Raw genomic sequence first — 20115 nt, forward strand, 5'->3', positions numbered from 1 at the left:
AACTTTAAGTTGAAGCTGTGAATTTAAAAATCTGTATTAATCTTGCTTAAGCTGATAATGTAGGATGCCTTGAATTTTATAGTGCATTGAGATGGAATGTGACTTTTTATATTGGGAGGAGGGGTGGCATTTTATTCCTGGAGACTATGACACAAATATATCGTTAAATCTTTTAGTAGAAAAATAGAGAAAAATTTTTTTTTCACTGGAGATTCTATATATGGATTTTAAGTTCATGTTTCTTTATTCCAAGTTATAGGAGTATGCTTATTTCTTTTAGTAAATTGATAAATGAATTTTTAACTAAAAATAATATTGATGGATAGATATGCATTTTTTTTTTTTGTTTTGTTTTGTTTTGAGATGGAGTCTCACTGTGTCACCCTGGCTGGAGTGCAGTGCCACGATCTCAGCTCACTGCAACCTCTACCTTCCAGGTTCAAGCGATTTTCCCTCCTCAGCCCCCCAAGTAACTGGGATTACAGGCACATGCCACCACAACCAGCTAATTTTTATATTTTTAGTAGAGATGGGGTTTTGCCATTTTGGCAAGGCTGGTCTTAAACTCCTGACCTCTAGTGATCCACCTGCCTCGGCCTCCCAAAGTACTGGGACTACAGGTAGATAAGCATTTTTTAAATGCACTGTGTCTTCCAGCTTACTCATTCCCTAGTTAGCAGTGTATATAAATCTTAAGTTTTTTCAAATTACTTATTCATTGTCAATCTTAATAGCCTAGTGAGGCTAGTGGGTATCAACAGATGGGGAAATAGGGAAGCTGAAGTGCAGAAATATGTAACTTAGCCAAGATGATCCAGTGAAATGACTCCCGAGCTAGAATTCCCATCATAATTTAGATTGGGTGCCAGAATAAATGGAGAAATTGATAAAATTCCTCCATGTGCCAGATAAGTGGACATATAGCAAGAAACAAGAACTTGGTTCTTCACGAATTGCATCAGCAAAATAAATGAAAAGGAGGCACTCCTATATTCTAGTTCATATGAATGTTCTGCACAAAAGTGTTTCCAAGCAGAATGTTTTTCAAAGCTTTTAAGAGGTGTCAACAACAGTTTAATGTCTCAGAAGCTGGCTTACAGACAGCCATTTCTGGCAAGGTGGCTTGTTGCAAGTTCAAATGATCAGAACAAGAAGAGGAATGTTTCCAAAGCCTATCAAAGAGAAAAAATGTGTTTGAACTCTGTCTGGAGAGACCAATGCCCAGTGGACTTTGAAATCATTCCAATAGGAATATGCATGGGCCAGATTAGAAACACTGGTCCCGACTGGTCTCAGGGGCCCTATTTACAGAATTAATTTGTGATTATTTAACCTAAAGTTTTGGCCAAGAGCTCAAGAAATTCTTGGAATGGAGTTTTAAAGCTATTTTTCAAGTCAGATGCTTGGACCCAAGAGATTTTGTACATGTCTACTGTAGCCTAAGTGAACCCTGTGAGAGATGATTCGCTAAATATATTTATCCTCTCTTACTCGTTTTCTACTTTTCCCTCACATAATTTTTCTCCCTGTTTTTTTTCCGACAGGCTCCCATGTTTTCCTGGCCCCGGTTGAGGGATGCTGACCCCATTCTGAGATGTGAAATGGCTTCCACTGGAGAGGTAACTAGTTAATAATCCATGGAAGCGTTCATTAAATCTACTTTGAAATCTAAGGTTTTATGATTTGAATACAGTAAAATAAAGGGAATACAAACTTCTGCCATCAGAGTAAGACTCAAAGGGCTTATGAATTTTGAATTTGAAAAATATTTTACTTCTATTTGGAATAGGATCTAAATTCTTATTTATATTTTAACATGGGAATATAATACACGTGTTCCTAATTCATTTTCACATGAGAACATCTTCCAAGTATTTATCTATATATCCAAGTAAGTATCTTCTATGTCTTTTTATTTAAAGGTTCTCAGGTCTCTCTGTAACAGCACCTCATTCCCTGCCTCGCTGCCATGAAATTAGATCATTTGATTTTTACTAGTAATATGGAGAATGACAACATTATAAAGATCATAGACCTAAACATTGTGGAATCTGCAGATACATACAAAATTTCAGGACTACTTTTAACCTCCTGGGGATTATCTAAAAACCATAATGGAATTGGCCACTGGATGTCCCTCTTCACTTGTGTTGAGGCTGTGTCAGCTGAAGGTTTCTTTAGGATTGTGAAATGTGTTTCTTATAAAGAGCTGTCAGATTCTAGAAAGTTCTCTCCATGTCAGTGTCAGGACATTTTGTGAATCACCTAGCCCTTGACAGATTTACTAGATACAACCTTCAGATTCTCATCAGTGCACATCCGAGTGGCAATATCAGACTGGGAGCAATCATTGTTTCCTCTTGGTATTAAGGAAAACCTAAAAGGAGAAAATACTTAATTGCAACAAAGTACGTGATGTTTTATATGGTTGCCTGGTTACAAGCAAGATTTGTGGTGAGAAACCAAGTGAAACAAGAATGCAGGCAGTCAGGAATAAATGGCTGTCCTATTTGTATTTCGACTCTTAGAAAGGGGACTATTTGCCTCTTTGTTGCTTCTTTTAATTTAAGGGCAAAAAAACCTTACTTTTAAATGAAGGCGCTATGAATGCTACATCTCCAGTCGGTGTAAGGAGACAGTCTTCAGGTTCTTCTTGATCCCATGGTAACTACTACTAGTAAGGCTGATTTAGCTGGCCCAGGGTTCAGATCAGAGAGAGAGATGTATTTTCCTCAATACTGTTTTCTTTCTTCCCTTTTTTTTTGAAATGGAGTTTCGCTCTTGTTGCCCAGGCTGGAGTGCAGTGGCACGATCTCGGCTCACTGCCACCTCTGCCTCCTGGGTTCAAGCGATTCTCGTGCCTCGCCTCTCGAGTAGCTGGGATTACAGACATGTGCCACTATGCCTGGCTAATTTTGTATTTTTAGTAGAGACGAGGTTTCTCCATGTGGGTCAGGCTGGTCTCAAACTCCCGACCTAAGGTGATCCACCCGCGACAGATATGAGCCACCACGCCCGGCCCATGCTGTTCTCTTTAGCATGGCAAATTTGTTTTCAGTGCTTATGTTCATTCTGCATCCACACATACGTTATGGGAGTTATTGAAATATAAAAATAGGAAAAGAATGAGAAATTCAGCTCCCCTTTGTTATATGTGTTTCTCAAGTATAAAGAGAATTCTTCCATTGTTTGAAAGGGTCATATTTCCAAGTGTCATAAAGTAAAATATTACGAGGTCTGTTTTATTACTGAAATCAGAATTCTAGCTTAGTAAAATCTCAATTATGCTTCAAAGAGACATTTTCAGTGTCCAAATGGCTTACTGTAGGATTAAACATCTAGCTACTGATATAAGTAAGGGACATTTTATGTTCCTAGTGGTAAAGTGGGGATGTTAGTCCTGATCTTTAATGGCACATTTAAATCCTTTCTATGGTTCTGTAGACAATTTTTAAAACTTTGTCTGTGTGGTAGCATCTGCACTTATGATTAGATTACCCAATTCTTTTCAGTAGAATTTGAGACTCATTAACTTAGGTTGACCTTATTTAAGTTAGTTGCCCAGTACTTGACTGAGTAAAATGTTCACTGTGGAGAGAAAAGCAGCAGTTGCACGTACTGGTGACCGACTGAAGGTTATAGTCATAAGAACTTTTCTTGCACAGAAATGGTAATTTGCTTAAGAAATGAATTTAGCCATCAGTGGTATTTACTCTAATGGTGGTTCCGTACCTGTGCCAAATGCTGATATACATGGCAGAATTGACTCCTATCAGGTTCAAATATATCACTTGTTCTATAATTACATTGGCTATTTGACTTGTAGTTATATTGTAGCACAATTACCGTAAACCTAAATGAAACTTCTGTATACTCTAACATTACTATATATATTAGTTTGTTTGGAATTGTTTTTTCCCCATATGACTGTGGTATTCAGGACTAGTAGCAGGATGTTTTGGTTCATTTTATAAAAATGATTTTTTAAAAAAAAAAAAACAGGTTCCTTTGAGGTTTTCATGGAGTTATTAAATTTCTCAGAAGGCTGTCTCATAAGCTCTATGAAATGACTCCAAACCAATTCAGCAGTTACGCATTTCAGCTACTGACCAGTAAATTCATGCACGGCTGCATAGTATATATGACACATACTGTTATTTAAACAGTAAGTCATATTAACATTTGGAAACTTACCACATTATGGCTAGAAGCTGTGATTTGTATCCAAATAACTCACAGTAGAATCCAGTTATGTTGCTCCATTGAGTGTTGTTGGATAGAGAAAGAATTGCTTATTCATTCATTATGCTTAATTAAAAACATAAGATACATCTGCCCTGGCCAGCCTTTTAATCCCTGGATTCAGATCGCATGGTCTTTGGGCAATATTAATAAAATCTACAGAAAGCGTCTATGAGTAAAGTACTTTCCATTTGTGCGTGTGTGTGTGTGTGTGTGTGTGTGTGTGTGTGTGTGTGTGTGTATTTTAATTTTTGGTAGGAGGGGTTGACTATTCTTTGCATCCTCTATTTTAATTTTTTATTTATTCTAAACAGGTGGCTTGCTTTGGTGAGGGTATTCATACAGCCTTCCTAAAGGCAATGCTTTCCACAGGATTTAAGATACCCCAGAAAGGCATCCTGATTGGCATCCAGGTAAGTGGTTTGTGGCTGTGTGCTTGCCCATGGTCATACACGGTAAGTGGGGAGGAGCAGGGTAGAATGTTAATTGTGGTACAGAAGAAGGGAGATTTGTTTTACATTTCCATTTATGGCAATTTACAGGAGGAAGGGACATTTTTTCTCTATTTGCTTCTTGATTTTGCCTTCTGTTGCATCAGTTCATGCAAAAATAAAATACAGACAGAAAGAAAATGTTTCTAGCAAAGGGATATTTGTTCTAAATGGGATGCAGGGTACCTTAAAAAATGAATCCCTTATTCTTTGGTTTTGTCTTTTCTATATGTTTTACTCTTAGCTCTTCATCCTTAGTTCCTGAACATAGGCATTATAATGAGGTTGGGTCTCACTTCCTCTGTTTGTTTCTCTTGATATTTTTCTGTCTCTTGATTTTCCCCCTTGCCAACTCATCCATGTCTATAGTACCTACTCTTCTATCTATAACTACCACCTGTAAATTTACATCCTCAGCCATCTCATATTTCCAACAATCTGTTTACCTCCACTTGAATATCTCAAATCCAACATTTCTCAAACTGAAATCACATCTGTTCTCTCCTGACCATCTCCCCTTCCTTCCTTTCATTCATTCAGTCCTTCACATTTCAATCACTACCAGATGCCAAGGATTCGAAGTTGAATACATGGACGTTATTTAATAAAATTTCTCAACTTAACACTCCAGATTGAAAATTTTTGAAGGGTAGTGACTTACTGGACCTAATACAGTCAGCTTATTTCATAGTATACTGTGGAAGTTCTTGAAATAATATTCATTGGTAAGCCTTCTAGGTCAAAGTAGGGTGAAATAGATATCTTTATGCAATAAAAAAAGGCATTATCAATTTACTGATGTAAGTTAAATATAAATCTTAGGGTAAAATGATAGGAAACTTCTATTACTATTTGGAATGCTTTTTATTACTATTTGGAACTACTTCTATTACTAATTGCAAATGTGTACAAACTGTCCTGTTTATAAATTTCCTAAAAAAATACTAGAGGCTTCTCAACTGGTCATTTTTATTTGAGATTAGTAATTCTTGGCTCCTATAAAAAAAACAACAAATGGTCTTATATAATATCCCCACTGTGCTTTTAATAAGCTCAAACTCTGCATGGCTACATAAAAATCAATAAAAATATAATTAGAACAGTACCAGGTATTCTCAAGCCAGTAGGTGATTATTTTAGATTCCATCTCATTAGGGTGTCTTAATATTAGCAAATTAGACTCGGGAGACTATACAGGTAGTGGCTTTGGAGAAGTTTCTGCAAAGAGTAACTTGGGATTTTGCTTTATGAAGGTACCAGAAGGACAATGGTGAATAGTTAGAGCAGAGGCTAACAAGATGACTTGCAATTGTGAAGCTTAATGGCAGTTTAGAGACAAATCACACCATATGATAGACTCATCACGTTATAAATGGATATTAAGTATTATTAAGTCCCAAGTAGGAGAATATTTGCCCAACTTCCAGTTATGGCTTAAAGTTTAATGTGAGACCTGGGGGCATTCAGAGGAGACCATGCCCTTAGTCCACATCTTCACATCTAATCATAATAGTGCTAACATCTTAAAATGCCATCTTAAGAAGGCAGTGATGTATAAAATTGTGCCTTGTTTGGTTCTAGTGCTGCAGGGAAATGTGAAGCAAAAATTAATTTGATCCCTCTGAAGTATTTGCATAATTTTGGCATCAGTGGACAGAATTTTGCTTTGTAGGGGAAAAAAGGGTTTATTAGAAAAAATAATGTTTTCTTAAAGCAGTGAGTGCTGTCTATTGAGAGTCTACCTTTCAATGCTTTCCCTTTTAAATAAATAAATGTTCTAGCAGCTACATGAGTTGTTGAGAAGAACTTTCTGTACATGAGAGCATACGGACACAGATTTAAAAATATATTAAAAAGTATTTAAAGAATGCTTAAAATTATACTTAAGAAAATATTTACAGCCATGGTAAAATTGATCAGCTAATGTGTAGTTTCTTCATTACTATATGAAGAATTTTCATTAATGATGTTTTAAAAAATGCTTAGTCTAATAAACTGAAAAAGCATGACAGAATATACTAAATAGAGAGTTAATAGCTATAAAACTTACTGGACTACTTCTTGGAATGGGGCCAAATCTAATCTCAACTTTTAACTGCAGCTTTATAGCAATTGCAGATAAAGTAATTAGGGTTCTATATTTTAGGATACATTATACTTTAAAAAAACATTTTATTTAACGTGATCCCACTTGGTCAGAAGAACTTGTATAAACACTTTGGATATTTGAAGTTAGAACTGAAAATAGCACAAAAAAGGACTGCTAATATATAAATGGGGGTTAGGAATAGTAAATCCAATGGAAGGCATCTAGTTGAAGGTGAGTTATCTTATGAAGTTCCAAGAGAACTTGTTATATGGCAGTCTTTCTAACTTTTAAATTTCTTTTCTATTTCCCACCCTACTCCTTAACACATACCGACTCTCTGTTTCTGGTCTTCCAAAGTTAAATCCGATGGGTCAAAGTACCTGGGAAGTTTGAAATATTCATAACATCAGTCTTATAACTAGGACTTAGAATAAAAGAATCAAGATGTAGATTTTGTCAAAGGATTTTTGTAAATCTATTACATGCCCTGTGTCTCTACCAAGGCATTTCTAACATAAGACAGGCATAATAGAGGTTTATGTGGCAACAAAAATCATCTTTGATTTTCCTGTAATATTTCTAGCCACCTTTCATTGCATTAGGATTTATTTTTAGTTGCCGTGAATAGGCAATCTGCCTTGTTTAGAAGTTTTCTGGAAGACCCTTTAACAATAAATGATTTACTCTAGAGTAGATCAAGAGCACTCAGTGTTTTCCTCTCTGATTGGGCTATTCAGTGATGCTTGTGGAGTGGCAAGCACCAATCTGACATCTGCGCTTCAGCATCGCTCAGAAACACAAAGCAAGCATTTTATTTGAAAAGACAACTCCAAGTGGCATGAATAACCTTTTATCTTTAATATGGAATCATTAGGAACAACCATAGAGTTGCCAATCCCGAGGTCCCCGGAGAATCCACAGGCATCACAGAGTATTAACTTGGCTTGCTTTTCTGTAGCCAGGCGTTGGATAAATGTGAAAATGATCATTGGAGGAAATATATATACATTTTTCACTTTTAAAGGACTGTCTTCTTTATAAACATTTCCAAGAAAATAAATCAGCTTGTACTTTTCACCTTTAGTAACAAATGGTTTCTTACACAGGTATTTTCAATCAGCCTTTAAATCTGAGGCTACTCAGATGCAAGCTGACAGCTGTAATTTCTTTTTGTAGAGAGGCTGTTTTATGTGTCACAAGTGTTCAATACATGTTTGATAGAAGTTTATAATGTGCCTATGGAAGCCAACACCCAGACCAGAAGGTAGAGTGGTTCCCTGGCTGGGAACTGTCAATACTGTCATGTTGGATATTTATCTTTTCCACCTGGGGGACAACACTGAAACAGCTCCATAACGAGGTTCTGCCTGGTGTCTGCAGGTCTTAGAGGACTTGCTGACTTATTTTACTTTAAAATGGCAAAGAAAAAAATTACATTCTAGTACTCCTCCCTCAATGTTTTTCATGGTGATTTTAGCCAAGGTTAATGCAATCTTGACCTCATATTACACAATGAGTAGAGGATAGTCTTCCTATCCCCTGTTCCCCTGTTTCCTAAACTTAAGTATGTATCAAAATCACCTGGAGGGTTTGTAAAACAACAAATTGCTAGGATGCACTCCCAGAGTTCCTGATTCAATAGATCTGGGGTGGGGTTCAAATTTTCATATTTTTAATAAATTCCCAGGTAATGCTGATGCTGCTCTCCCAGGGACCACAATTTGAGAACTACTCTACTTGAGCAATGGTACTTTAGAAACCTGGTTAAAAGTTATGTTAGCACTTATTATTGTCAAACATGTTATCAGGGAATTTTTGCTAGGGGAAAGTATAAAAGATTGAGAAAAGTTGAGTGCATGATTAATGTTTCAAGTAGTAAGTGTTGGAGATCATTATGCTAAGCCTTCTAATGTGATTTGGTACTTACTGAAGTCTATTCTGTGTTTAGCAGAGGGTCACAATGTAATGTTCCATATTAGGGGGATTTAACAACATTCAGAAGTTCATTTTGGACATTTCATACATAGACATTGCATATATATATTTGTTATTTACCAAGGAATCTTAAAACATGAAAAAAATTTTATATGCCATCAAATTTAGCCCTTTGACTTTTCTGAGGAGAATCAAACTTGAATTGTCTTATTCTTCTGTCTAACCAATTATCTTGATGTCACTAAGAGTTACTTAATTTTTTACTTTTTTTTTTTTTTTATGTCTAACCATGAACTTCTTGCATCTAAGCTCATTTTTTCTGTTTGGCCCTAAGTGGAAATGAAAAGCTACCGTCCTGGGCATGGTTACAATTCATGTTCTATAAGGCAGTCATGAATAACCCCTGAGCCTGCCTCAGCTGAAATTCATCCAGTTACATTTATCTTTTCTATTTGCCAATAGTTTCCTCCTATAAAACTGCAGTTCTGGGATTGAGAGCGCCAGAATCTGTAAGAATTTTATATTTGAACATAGTCTTTGGGGTCTTTTCTTAGGATTTAGATCTGTGCTCAGAAAGCCTCTGCAAATAAATATTAGAGGGTGTTATGGGCTAAACATTATCAAAATTGTGCAAGGATCATATGTGTTTTATTGTCACAGTTCTTAGTTTCTGACTCTGAAATAAGATCATTTGATTTTTTCCAGCCATTGCTAATATGGTTTATAAACAGATTACAAGACATTTGCTGAAGTAACCAGCTTATGTCATCTGTTTAAAACCTTTTTACAAGGGAAACCAACAAGAATGTTCCTATTTAAAGAAGAATGGATATGTTTGTAACAGTATATGATTTTAAATATGCCAGCTCAGTTCCTCAGACACTCATGTTAATGAAGTCAAGGTCAGGGTTTGATCTTTGGGTAGGTCACCTAGTGTTGTTTTCTTTCATTCTGACCACTATCTTGCAAGCACTAGCTCTTGATCACAGAAAGTATATTCAGAACTAGGGAACCCCGATGGTAATGGTCGGGAATCCAGGGAAGGTAGGGCTGGACACTAGACAGGTCCACCTGGGTTCCTAGGAAGGACACAGCAATGGACTGTAGGAAAATATCTGAACAGTGAGATGGAGCATTAGAGAAGCCTGTGTGGAAATGAAATGCATATAAATGAGGGGGCAGTCGGTTTGGGTTGTAAGTGTCATCGTGGGTAGAGGAACCCATGCTTGGAAACTCGGATATAAGGGCAGGAATCTAGTCTTTAGGGGGAGCTGAAAAAACAATTATTTTAATTATATTAATATTTATTAAGAACTATTAATAGGCAAGTAACTGTAAGAAATTATAGTACTAATACTTATGTAGTGCTTACTTCTAAATTAGTTTATTGAACATTCGTACTAACGTAAGAACTGTTACTATTCCTGTGTAACAGATGAGGAAACTGCATCATACAGTTGTTAAGTAAGATGTTCAAGGTCACACAGTTTAATAAGGTGTGGAGCCTCAAAAAGTAGAAATACTACTATTATCATCACTGTTTTAAAAATGAAGAAATGAAGGCCAAAGTCATTAACATTTTGAAGCACACACCACTAGTGAATGGTGAAAGCTAAGATTTGAAATGCAGCTAATTGACTTTAGAGCTCATACTTTAGCTACAACTTTTTATTGCCTCCGAGTAAATGAAAAAATGAGTTCCAATGATTGAATTATTGCAGGGACTTGTGCATGAGTTAGTAGGAAAATGGCCTAGTTATTGAAGAGCAGTACAAAATTAGAATTTAGAAACAAGAGCAGGTTGAGTCCTGGCGCAGTGGCTCACGCCTGTAATCCCAGCACTTTGGGAGGCCAAGGAGGGCGGATCACGTGAGGTCGGGCATTTGAGAGCAGCTTGACCAACATGGAAACATGTAAACCCCGTCTACTAAAAATACAAAATTAGCTGGGCGTGATGGTGGATGCCTATAATCCCCGCTACTCGGGAGTCTGAGGCAGGAGAATCGCTTGAACCCGGGAGGCGGAGGTTGCAGTGAGCCGAGATCACGCCATTGCACTCCAGACTGGGCGACAAGAGCAAACAACCCCATCTCAAGAAAAAAAAAAAGAAGAAGAGCAGGTCGAATAGGTAAAACAGCTAGCCTGACTCGGTACTGGCTCCTAACCCACGTATCTTTTAAGTCCTCCCTGACCAGGAAAAGGGTCCTTGTAGAACTGGGGTGGATCTGAACTTACAAAGACCAAGTGGATTAAATAGAGAATAAAGGGAGTTAAAAACAAGGTGAAAAGCGGCGATCAAGATAATGTGGATGGAATTCCATTGACATTGGGATATAGCTAAAACTCATACTCACCATAGAAGGATAAAAGGATAAAACGTGTCATTTTTGAATATAAAGCATCTGGAAGCAGGTGGCATTGTCTTTTAAGACGTTGTAAGGAAATACCATGTTTTATATGACTAAATGAAGAACATGTATATCCAGAAAGCGAATTTTGTGAAATTTCTTTTCAGCAATCATTCCGGCCAAGATTCCTTGGTGTGGCTGAACAATTACACAATGAAGGTTTCAAGGTATGTTCATTAGTTTTAAGTTGTTTTCTGTCAGCATAGAATCAGTCCACAAAAGAAAATATTGCAGGATATTGGAAAAGAAATAGCCCAAAATATGTCCTTTTGATATGAAAGCTTTAACTAACTTGGTAGTTTCAAAACTTAGAGGAAAATCATTAAAAAGACTGGTTTTAACTTTTAACAAAATTACCGCAAATTCAATAGACGTTGCCAGCTAAAAACTGAGAAAGTTTTGCTTAAGCAAAATTGAGACAAAGTTCCAATACATTTCCATATGTTTTTCCTTTTTTTTTCATATGAAGTTATAGATTCTAGCTGTGACATTTACAGGCAAAACTTCTTTGCAGTGAATACCTCCATACAAAGCCTGGTTGAGTAAAACAAATTATTTCCAAGGCTTATGATGGGCCTGTGGCCATGGGGATTTGTTGACCTGATAACAAGGAATTAGCCGTGAATAATTGAGAAATTATTAAATTTATGAGAAATTGTCATTGAATTATTAAATTCAAATTAAATGCATAATTATTAAAATGCAAAAGCAAATAAAATTGAGGTTAAGTTTTTTAAATCACTGCAAACATATAAAAAAAATTTAAAGTGCCCATGCCCCTGGACTCTGAGTCCAAGTCTCTATCAATGGCATTACACTACTTCTCATGTTCAGTAATTTCTTCTTCTGTTGTAAATTACATGTTCTATAAAAATAAGAAATCACTGTGATACAGTAATTGATTTTTTTCATTTTAAATGCAGCTCTTTGGCACGGAAGCCACATCAGACTGGCTCAACGCCAACAATGTCCCCGCCACCCCAGTGGCATGGCCGTCTCAAGACGGACAGAATCCCAGCCTCTCTTCCATCAGAAAGTAAGAACTGGGCACACTGTTTTCTGAAATAATTTAGAGGATTTGAGAACCAGTACATGAATATTTCACCTTACTTGATTGCAAGTCTTTTAAAACAAATTTAAAAATGAATACATTTGTGGATGATTGTAAAGCTTCACTCTCCATTACTGTGGAATATATAATGTCATGCGTACATGGTTATATGAAACGTGTTTCAAAATACTTCTTAGTAAGGATGCTTCCTTGATTGAAACAAGTGAGAGCATGAAGAATGTAATGCAGCATTTTATATTTCATGTCAAACTTATATTGTGTATAGATATGCATATCAAGTATAAGATGACCAGCTATATTTCACTAAGGTTGTGCATAATAAATCAATTTGTTGAGCACTTACTACATACAGGAACCTATGTTGAGTGCTATGATGATGTCATCCATTGGATTACCTAATTGGTCATTCCTTGACCAGGTTTTTATGCCTTAAGACCATGTCATCACTATAGATTTTATAAGACATTTTATTTCAGCAGATTGTGTGAATCTGCAGGAATACCATTACATCAACCCTTAAAGATCTATGTGGCATAAGTGCATGGGAGATAATTCTCAACTATTTTAAGATATTACAGTCTACAGAATGGCTGTGCATTCTATGCAATATATTATCTGTTAGCGTTCTTGAGAAGACAACACCTAAATTATTATCACTTTAATAAAATAATGGCATTGTGTTCAAACCTTAGTAGGCTTCCAAGGATGTAATAGCTCCTTGTTTGGGGCATTGTAAAACAATAATTAGCACTACTTAGGAGGCAATAGACTTAATGTGGGAGTGGGAGCATGGGGGTGAAAGAGCATTCAGTGATGGAGGGATCACCTCTTTTTAAAAAATAAGTAAATATCTATCAAATTACCAATTCTTAATGAGCGAACAGATAGCATTTTAAAGAGAAACAAACATCTGCATTCCATTAGACTTGCACCAGAATTCCTTCAAGAACACAATAAAAATTATAATCCCTATATAAGTGTAATTTAAACATCGACTTAGCAATAGAGGAGGGCAGATGGCAGTCAACTCAGAATGGCATTGACTTGAATGGCTGAGACAGCAATTTATGTTGGTATTTTATAAACTAACTATATGGCTTGTCGTCTTTAAGTTTTTATTTGTTTACTTTTCCAGATTGATTAGAGATGGCAGCATTGACCTAGTGATTAACCTTCCTAACAACAACACTAAATTTGTCCATGATAATTATGTGATTCGGAGGACAGCTGTTGATAGTGGAATCCCTCTCCTCACTAATTTTCAGGTATAATCTTTTCCTTGGATATAGACTGGATGGGAGTTTTATTTCTGTGCCTCCCTTAATAGTGTAATCAGTAGATGCACATCTCTCTTTTCCCCTCTTTGTAATTTTCAGAGTAGAGAGGAATTTTTAGTAATCTAAAATAATGATGCTAACATGGTAGGTCCTGGCTTAAATGGGACAGTTGGTGATCAAGCAATTGAGATAATCAAAGGCCATGAATGGTCATGGCTCTCTCCTTACAATTATCCTTTGAATAAAAAGTGACAGCATGACATGGAATAAAGATACAGACTTTTATTTCATTGTTTCTAAATGAAAGCCACCACATAAAAGCAACAGGTTAATGGTGGTCCAGATGTAGCACAAGTGCTTGTTCAATTCACAGAAAATGATTGCATGAGGCATGTTCAGTTTCACTTGGACATGACCCATCGAATTTATCACAGGGAGAAACAGAATGGAGACCCATTAGCTTTCTGCCTATCGTATTTATTTTTTATCCAGAATCAGTTTTAATCCCCATGGGAGGAGAAATAAACTTATTCACAGTGACGTCCGAGATACAAAAGAGATTTCCCATGGTGAGGTCTGAGATGCGGCAGAAAGTCTCCATCAAATAAGAAACTTTTATGCCTTTTATCCCATACCCCTTTGAAAACTAGGGACAGACACTTGTGACTTCTCAGTCTTGATTCATTAAAAATTCACTTTCATCTCGTGGAGGTTGCTGATTCCTACCATTATATTTTCAGGTAACCAAACTTTTTGCTGAAGCTGTGCAGAAATCTCGCAAGGTGGACTCCAAGAGTCTTTTCCACTACAGGCAGTACAGTGCTGGAAAAGCAGCATAGAGATGCAGACATCCCAGCCCCATTATTAAATCAACCTGAGCCACGTGTTATCTAAAAGAACTGATTCACAACTTGGTTTCCCAGAGATGAATATTGATACCTAAAATTTATTTCAGTTTACTTTGTTATGCCTTAATATTCTGTATCTTTTGCAATTAAAGTGTCAGTCACTTCTTCAAAACCTTACAGTCCTTCGTAAGTTACTTACTCTTCATGAGATTTCATCCATTTACTAATACCGTATTTTTGGTGGACTAGGCTTGCCTATGTGCTTATTTGTAGCTTTTTACATTTTATGGTGCTGATTAATGGTGATCAAGGCAGGAAAAGTTGCTGTCCTATCTTCTGAATTCTTTCTATACTTTAAGATACTCTATTTTTAAAACAGTATCTGCAAACTCAGGACACTTTAACAGAGCAGAATACTCTAAAAACTTGATAAAATGAAATATAGATTTAACTTATGAACCTTCCATCATGATGTTTGTGTATTGCTTCTTTTTTGATATTCATTCTCACCCATTTGGCTAATCCAGGAATATTATCCCTTCCCATGATATTGAAGTTGAGAAATGTGACAGAGGTGTTTAGAGTATGGATTTCTTTTCTTTTCTTTCTTTTTTTTTTTTTTTTTTTTTTGAGATGGAAGTCTCACTCTGTCTCCAGGCTGGAGTACAGTGGCATGATCTCGGCTCGCTGCAATGTCTGTCTCCCAGGTTCAAGCGATTCTCCTGCTTTAGAGTATGGATTTCCTTAAGGAATATTGGTTTGCAGTTTTGTTTTCTGGACTATATCAGTAGACAGTGTTTATGTAGATTTGTTGTTGTTTTTATCATTGGATTTCAACTTGGCCCAAGTGAAATAATCAGATTTCTGTCATTCACACTCTCCCCCGGTTTTGGAATAACTTGGAAGTAAGGTTCATTCCCTTAAGATGATGGATTCTGTTAACTATGGGGTCCCATACTGCACTATGAATTCTACCTACTGTAAGGGCAAGGACACCATTCCTTCTACATATAAGAAAAAAGTCTTTCCCCAAAGGCAGCCTTTGTTACATTTAAATGTTTTCTGTTATTACAAGTGCTCTCATTGTGAACTTTTAAATAAAATACTATTAAGAGGTAATGCAGTTGTATCTGTTTTTATTTTACATTAATGTACAAAAATCAGTTTACTTCTAGGATAAAACAGAGTTTTGGGCCAGGATTGCATTGCTTATTTATTTTTTCCATGCAAACCCATATAGGGTATGAGAAAATTAACATTAAAAATAAGTTTCAGCTGTTACATGTTTCAATTTTTCTTGTCCCCCCCTTACTTTTAAGTCTCATCATAACATTATGTGGTTATATGGCTATAAACCATCTTTGACCTGGATCCTTTCTTATGTATAAGTACAACCACATACTGATTAAAGATTGCCACAAATATATAGTAAACTTTCAAACAAATGTCTTACATAACTCAGAAAAGTAACTTAACCCCATCAGAGGCTGACCAACATTGTCTAATGGAAATAGTGCCAATGAGCACATTGATGCCATATCCCCAATTTACCACCGAAACTATGGCTTTGTGAAGGTCCTAAGATAATTATGCTATAACAGCTTTTATTTCTTCCTTGTTACCTCACAGTCAATTGATTACCACTTTGTATAGCTCTATATGAATGTTTTAAGTATTCATCTTCTCTTTCTCTCTCTTCCTTGTGCTTCCTGTGGTCAAGACTTTCATTACTTCTTCCCTGTAATTTTTTTTTTTTTTTTTTTTGAGATGGAGTTTCCCTCTTGCACCCAGGCTGGCATGCAGTGGCGCGATCTCAGCTCACTGCAACTTCCACCTCCTGGGTTCAAGTGATTCTCCTGCCTCAGCCTCCTGAGTAGCTGAGATTACAGGCACCCGCCAACATGCCTGGCTAATATTTTGTATTTTTAATAGAGATGGGGTTTTGCCATGTTGGGCAGGCTGGTCCCCTGTAATCTTATAATTGTGTAATCCCTGATCACTTTGATTCATTCACCTGAAAATATTTAATGAGTTTCTTCCATGTTTCATGTAGAATATATCACAGTCTCTCCTACTCCTGTTATTCTAGCATGTTTCTGTTACATATCACCAGCACCACAACCACCATCGCCATAATAATTAACATTATGGAGTCCATACTATTTTTCAGGCATTTGTAAGTACTTTATATGAGTTAACCTAGTTAATCCACAAAATATCCCTATGAGTAGGTGCTGTTATCTCCATATTATAAATAAGAAAACATAGGCATACCGAAGTTAAGTAACATGCTCAAGGTCACACGAAATGCAGTCTCACTTTTTTGTATCATATTCTGGTGAAGGTAGACATGTAAAAAGAAATCATTCCTCACAGTGAAGAAAATACTAAATTTGCCTGCAGAGATCAGGGAAGGGCATTTTAAGGAGATGAATTCATGTATTGTGTTGAATAATGTCTTGTTGTTCCCAAGGAAGACTAGAAGGTAAGGACATTTAAGAAAATGACAAGGACGTTGTTATGACTGGAGCTCAGGGTATGTGTACAGGGAAAGAGCTAGTAGCTTTAGCTGAGACTGGACTCTTAATGATGGATGTTTAAACTAGGTAGAATTTTTAAAACTTTTTATTTGAAAATAATTTTGGATTTAAATTTTAAAAGTAAAAAAGAAATCTCCAGATTTACATGTTAGTAATATTTTACTTCATTTGCTTTATTCTACTCTATCAATCATCTATTTCTCTATCTAAACACACTTGCACACACATATATATTCACAGAGGAAGATAAAAATTACATGTTGACTAAAAATGAGCAGGCTGTTAGTGACCAATTTAGATATCTAACTCAATGTCTTAAATAAACAATTGTTTGCTGAAACTATCAAAAACTCAATGAGTTAATTATTGTGTTGTGAGAATTTAATAAAGGGTCCTAATTTTTATATTAATGTGAGTTGGATATTTGTAAGATATGGTAAAATTTGAAGATTAATACTAATTAATATAACATTGTGTCTATATAAACTCTATGTTTTTGGTTGACAAAAGGCCTTTGGAAAACCAGAAGAGAGGATAGACCTCATGGCGCTAAAAATGGAATTACATTAATTTTTGTTTTGGTTGCCTTTCTGTTTTCCAACATTCCAAACTTTAAAAAGACTTAACTACAGATAAATAACACATTTAAGATCTTTGGTTGGAGGAGAGAAATGCAGAAAATTGGAAACATTTGTGTTCAGATTTGGCAAGGCTTTGTCCTTTTGGAACATATTATTTCATATAAACATGTTAACATATTTTTAAATATCCAAATCTATTATATATCACAAGTTCAGACAACACAGGGTCTATGTCTGTAGAGCTGAATAGCAAATCTAAGTAACATTTTCCATACTGAGAATTTAATAGCATGCAAGAAGGATGGGTTCTATTGAAGAGGGAGAAAAGGAGCTCAGCCAGCTTTTGAAATTAAGAGGAATAAAGAATGATCCATTTATAGATTTAGGATTTTATAGCTTTGGAAAGGTAAGTATAATACTTTAACTTTACTTCTGTCAAACTTTCCTCTTAAACAGAATTCCTGCTGGAAACTTTTAAAAACAACTATAACAGTCATTTATCTCAACAGCTGCAGGTACTTGAACCTCAGCTTCCACAATGGCCACAGCCTCTTGAACAATGAACGTGGAAATTATCAGAGAAACAAACCATGGCTGAATGCAGTTAAGTGCTCTGTAATTACACGCCAGTGTTGCCATTTGGCGGTTGGTGTAGTCGCCTGTGGGCACAGGTGCCATAAATGCTCACATACACCCAATCAAATCCGCAAAGACCTTTCATTACATATCATTTGAGACACCCTTAACTTAAAAAAAAACTAGCTCAAGTTTAGTTCTTTCTCTTTGTTCTTATATATAAAAATTCCATTTTTCCTAATTAATATTACCGTGCTATTTCATGAGAAGCTGTTACAATTGGCGAGTGTGAAGGTAATGTGGTAGTAGGAAGAATGTCTTTCCTCCTTGAGTGGCTCCCTGGGCTCTGGGAAAAATTGGTAATAATCATTCCTACTTCTTTTCTTGTGCATAATGTAGGGTGCAAGGGTTCCAGAAAGAGAATTTAAGTACCTACAGCTGTTGAGATCAATGCAGCTATGGAAAAAAAGACTCAGCAAGTCAAAATTAGCACCATTTGTGTATGCTTCTTGTTGCTTAAAGATCATTTTTGAGTCTTTACAACTTTCATTTTATAAAGGACTTACACCCACAAAGAAAACCATTGATTGTTGACCAAAACAAACAAACAAAATAGGGTTTTCCAGTAGGACTAAAGGTCTACTTTCTCCTGAAACGACCAGCCTACCTAATTATTTTGCTAAGGTGTTCCCTGTTAGAATCACACACACCACAGTGAGGAGCTTTTGTTCAGAAGAAGCAACACCAGCAGCCTCACAAAAAAAGTAGGAAAGATGTGTGTGTGTCCCCAAATGATAATTTCGCACACAATGCTCAGTATTGTCGGGCAGCCATAGTGAGGACAGACAAAATATGATCAACATTTAGAAAGGAGTGAGAATTCAACAAGATCAAAGTGTTATTAAAGGACATAAATCACTAGAAAATGTGTTTTACTAATAAAGGATACATTCTAATATCCAGGGCCCAAACAACTATGTTTTCCTGTCTGAAATTTAAAGGCATCAGTCATCTCTTTAGTGATCTTTCTTCTCTCTGCCTATGCAAGGCCTCGAAGGTTGAAATATGGCAGGAGTTTGAGGACTTTATCATAAAAGTATCTTGCTAAGTGTTTTCCATAACTCTTTAGAAATTTCCTCATAGAATACTGCAAATGAAATGTATATGGAATAATATAATCAGACTGTAAAATTCGCTGAACTCCCCATTCAAGACCAATTACATATGGATCCTTTTAAAAAAATGTTTTCTAATTAAACTGAGGACACAATATTATTTTCCAGGTTCGATATACTTCCTTTCCCACTCATAACTAAAATATATAGGGAGCTGGAGGGGGAAAATAGTATTGATGTAGTTAAAAAGTGAGTAGGAGTTTGTAGAGTTTTTTTTTTTTTGAGATGGAGTCTGGCTCAGTCGCCCAGCCTGGGGTGCAGTGGCGCAATCTCGGCTCACTGCAAGCTCTGCCTCCCAGGTTCACGCCATTCTCCTGCCTCAGTCTCCCGAGTAGCTGGGACTACAGGCGCCCACCACCACGCCCGGCTAGTTTGCGCTCGGCTAATTTTTTGTATTTTTAGTAGAGAGGGGGTTTCACCATGTTATCCAGGATGGTCTCTATCTCCTGACCTCATGATCCGTCGGCCTCAGCCTCCTAAAGTGCTGGGATTACAGGCGTGAGCCACCACGCCTGGCCCTGTAGAGATTTTTAATAACTATGAGGCCTAAGCATTTGATGTGAATTAGGCTCACATTTTATTAATTGGGTTGGAATAAGATAAGGCAATACGGAGTTAACTTTCTCAACATTGAGGAAGCCTCCAGGGCAAATAATTATTTGTGCCACATCTATCATTACGTGCGTTAGAATCCTGAGCAACGCTCTGCTTGCTTCAGAGGTACCTCACTAACTCTGGTGCCCTGGTTCTGCTGAAATCTGTGGATCTGTGGAGCCCCAGGGACTTCTTAACGTAAATGGATGGTACTTGGCCGACTGACTCCTCCTGGTATGGTCCCTGGCTTATTCACCTTATCGGGTTTTCCTATGCTAACCTCTGGA

The 20115-nt window shown here is 36.5% G+C and overlaps 1 protein-coding gene across 3 annotated transcripts in view; it reads left to right on the top strand.

The window, feature by feature from the left end:
- Positions 1 to 15481, top strand: part of CPS1 (carbamoyl-phosphate synthase 1) — a 191680-nt gene extending 176199 nt beyond the window's left edge. For all 3 annotated transcript variants that reach the window (XM_031936522.1, XM_023220178.2, XM_031936521.1), the window contains 6 exons: positions 1545 to 1619; positions 4557 to 4655; positions 11273 to 11332; positions 12089 to 12201; positions 13373 to 13502; positions 14255 to 15481. In XM_031936522.1, the coding sequence (XP_031792382.1) occupies positions 1545 to 1619; positions 4557 to 4655; positions 11273 to 11332; positions 12089 to 12201; positions 13373 to 13502; positions 14255 to 14353 (576 nt within the window). In that variant the 3' untranslated portion in view covers positions 14354 to 15481. The remainder of the gene's footprint in view (positions 1 to 1544; positions 1620 to 4556; positions 4656 to 11272; positions 11333 to 12088; positions 12202 to 13372; positions 13503 to 14254) is intronic.
- The last annotated feature ends 4634 nt before the right edge of the window (positions 15482 to 20115 follow it).

This window comes from Piliocolobus tephrosceles, chromosome 11 (genome assembly GCF_002776525.5).
Source record: "Piliocolobus tephrosceles isolate RC106 chromosome 11, ASM277652v3, whole genome shotgun sequence".
Taxonomy (NCBI): domain Eukaryota; kingdom Metazoa; phylum Chordata; class Mammalia; order Primates; family Cercopithecidae; genus Piliocolobus; species Piliocolobus tephrosceles.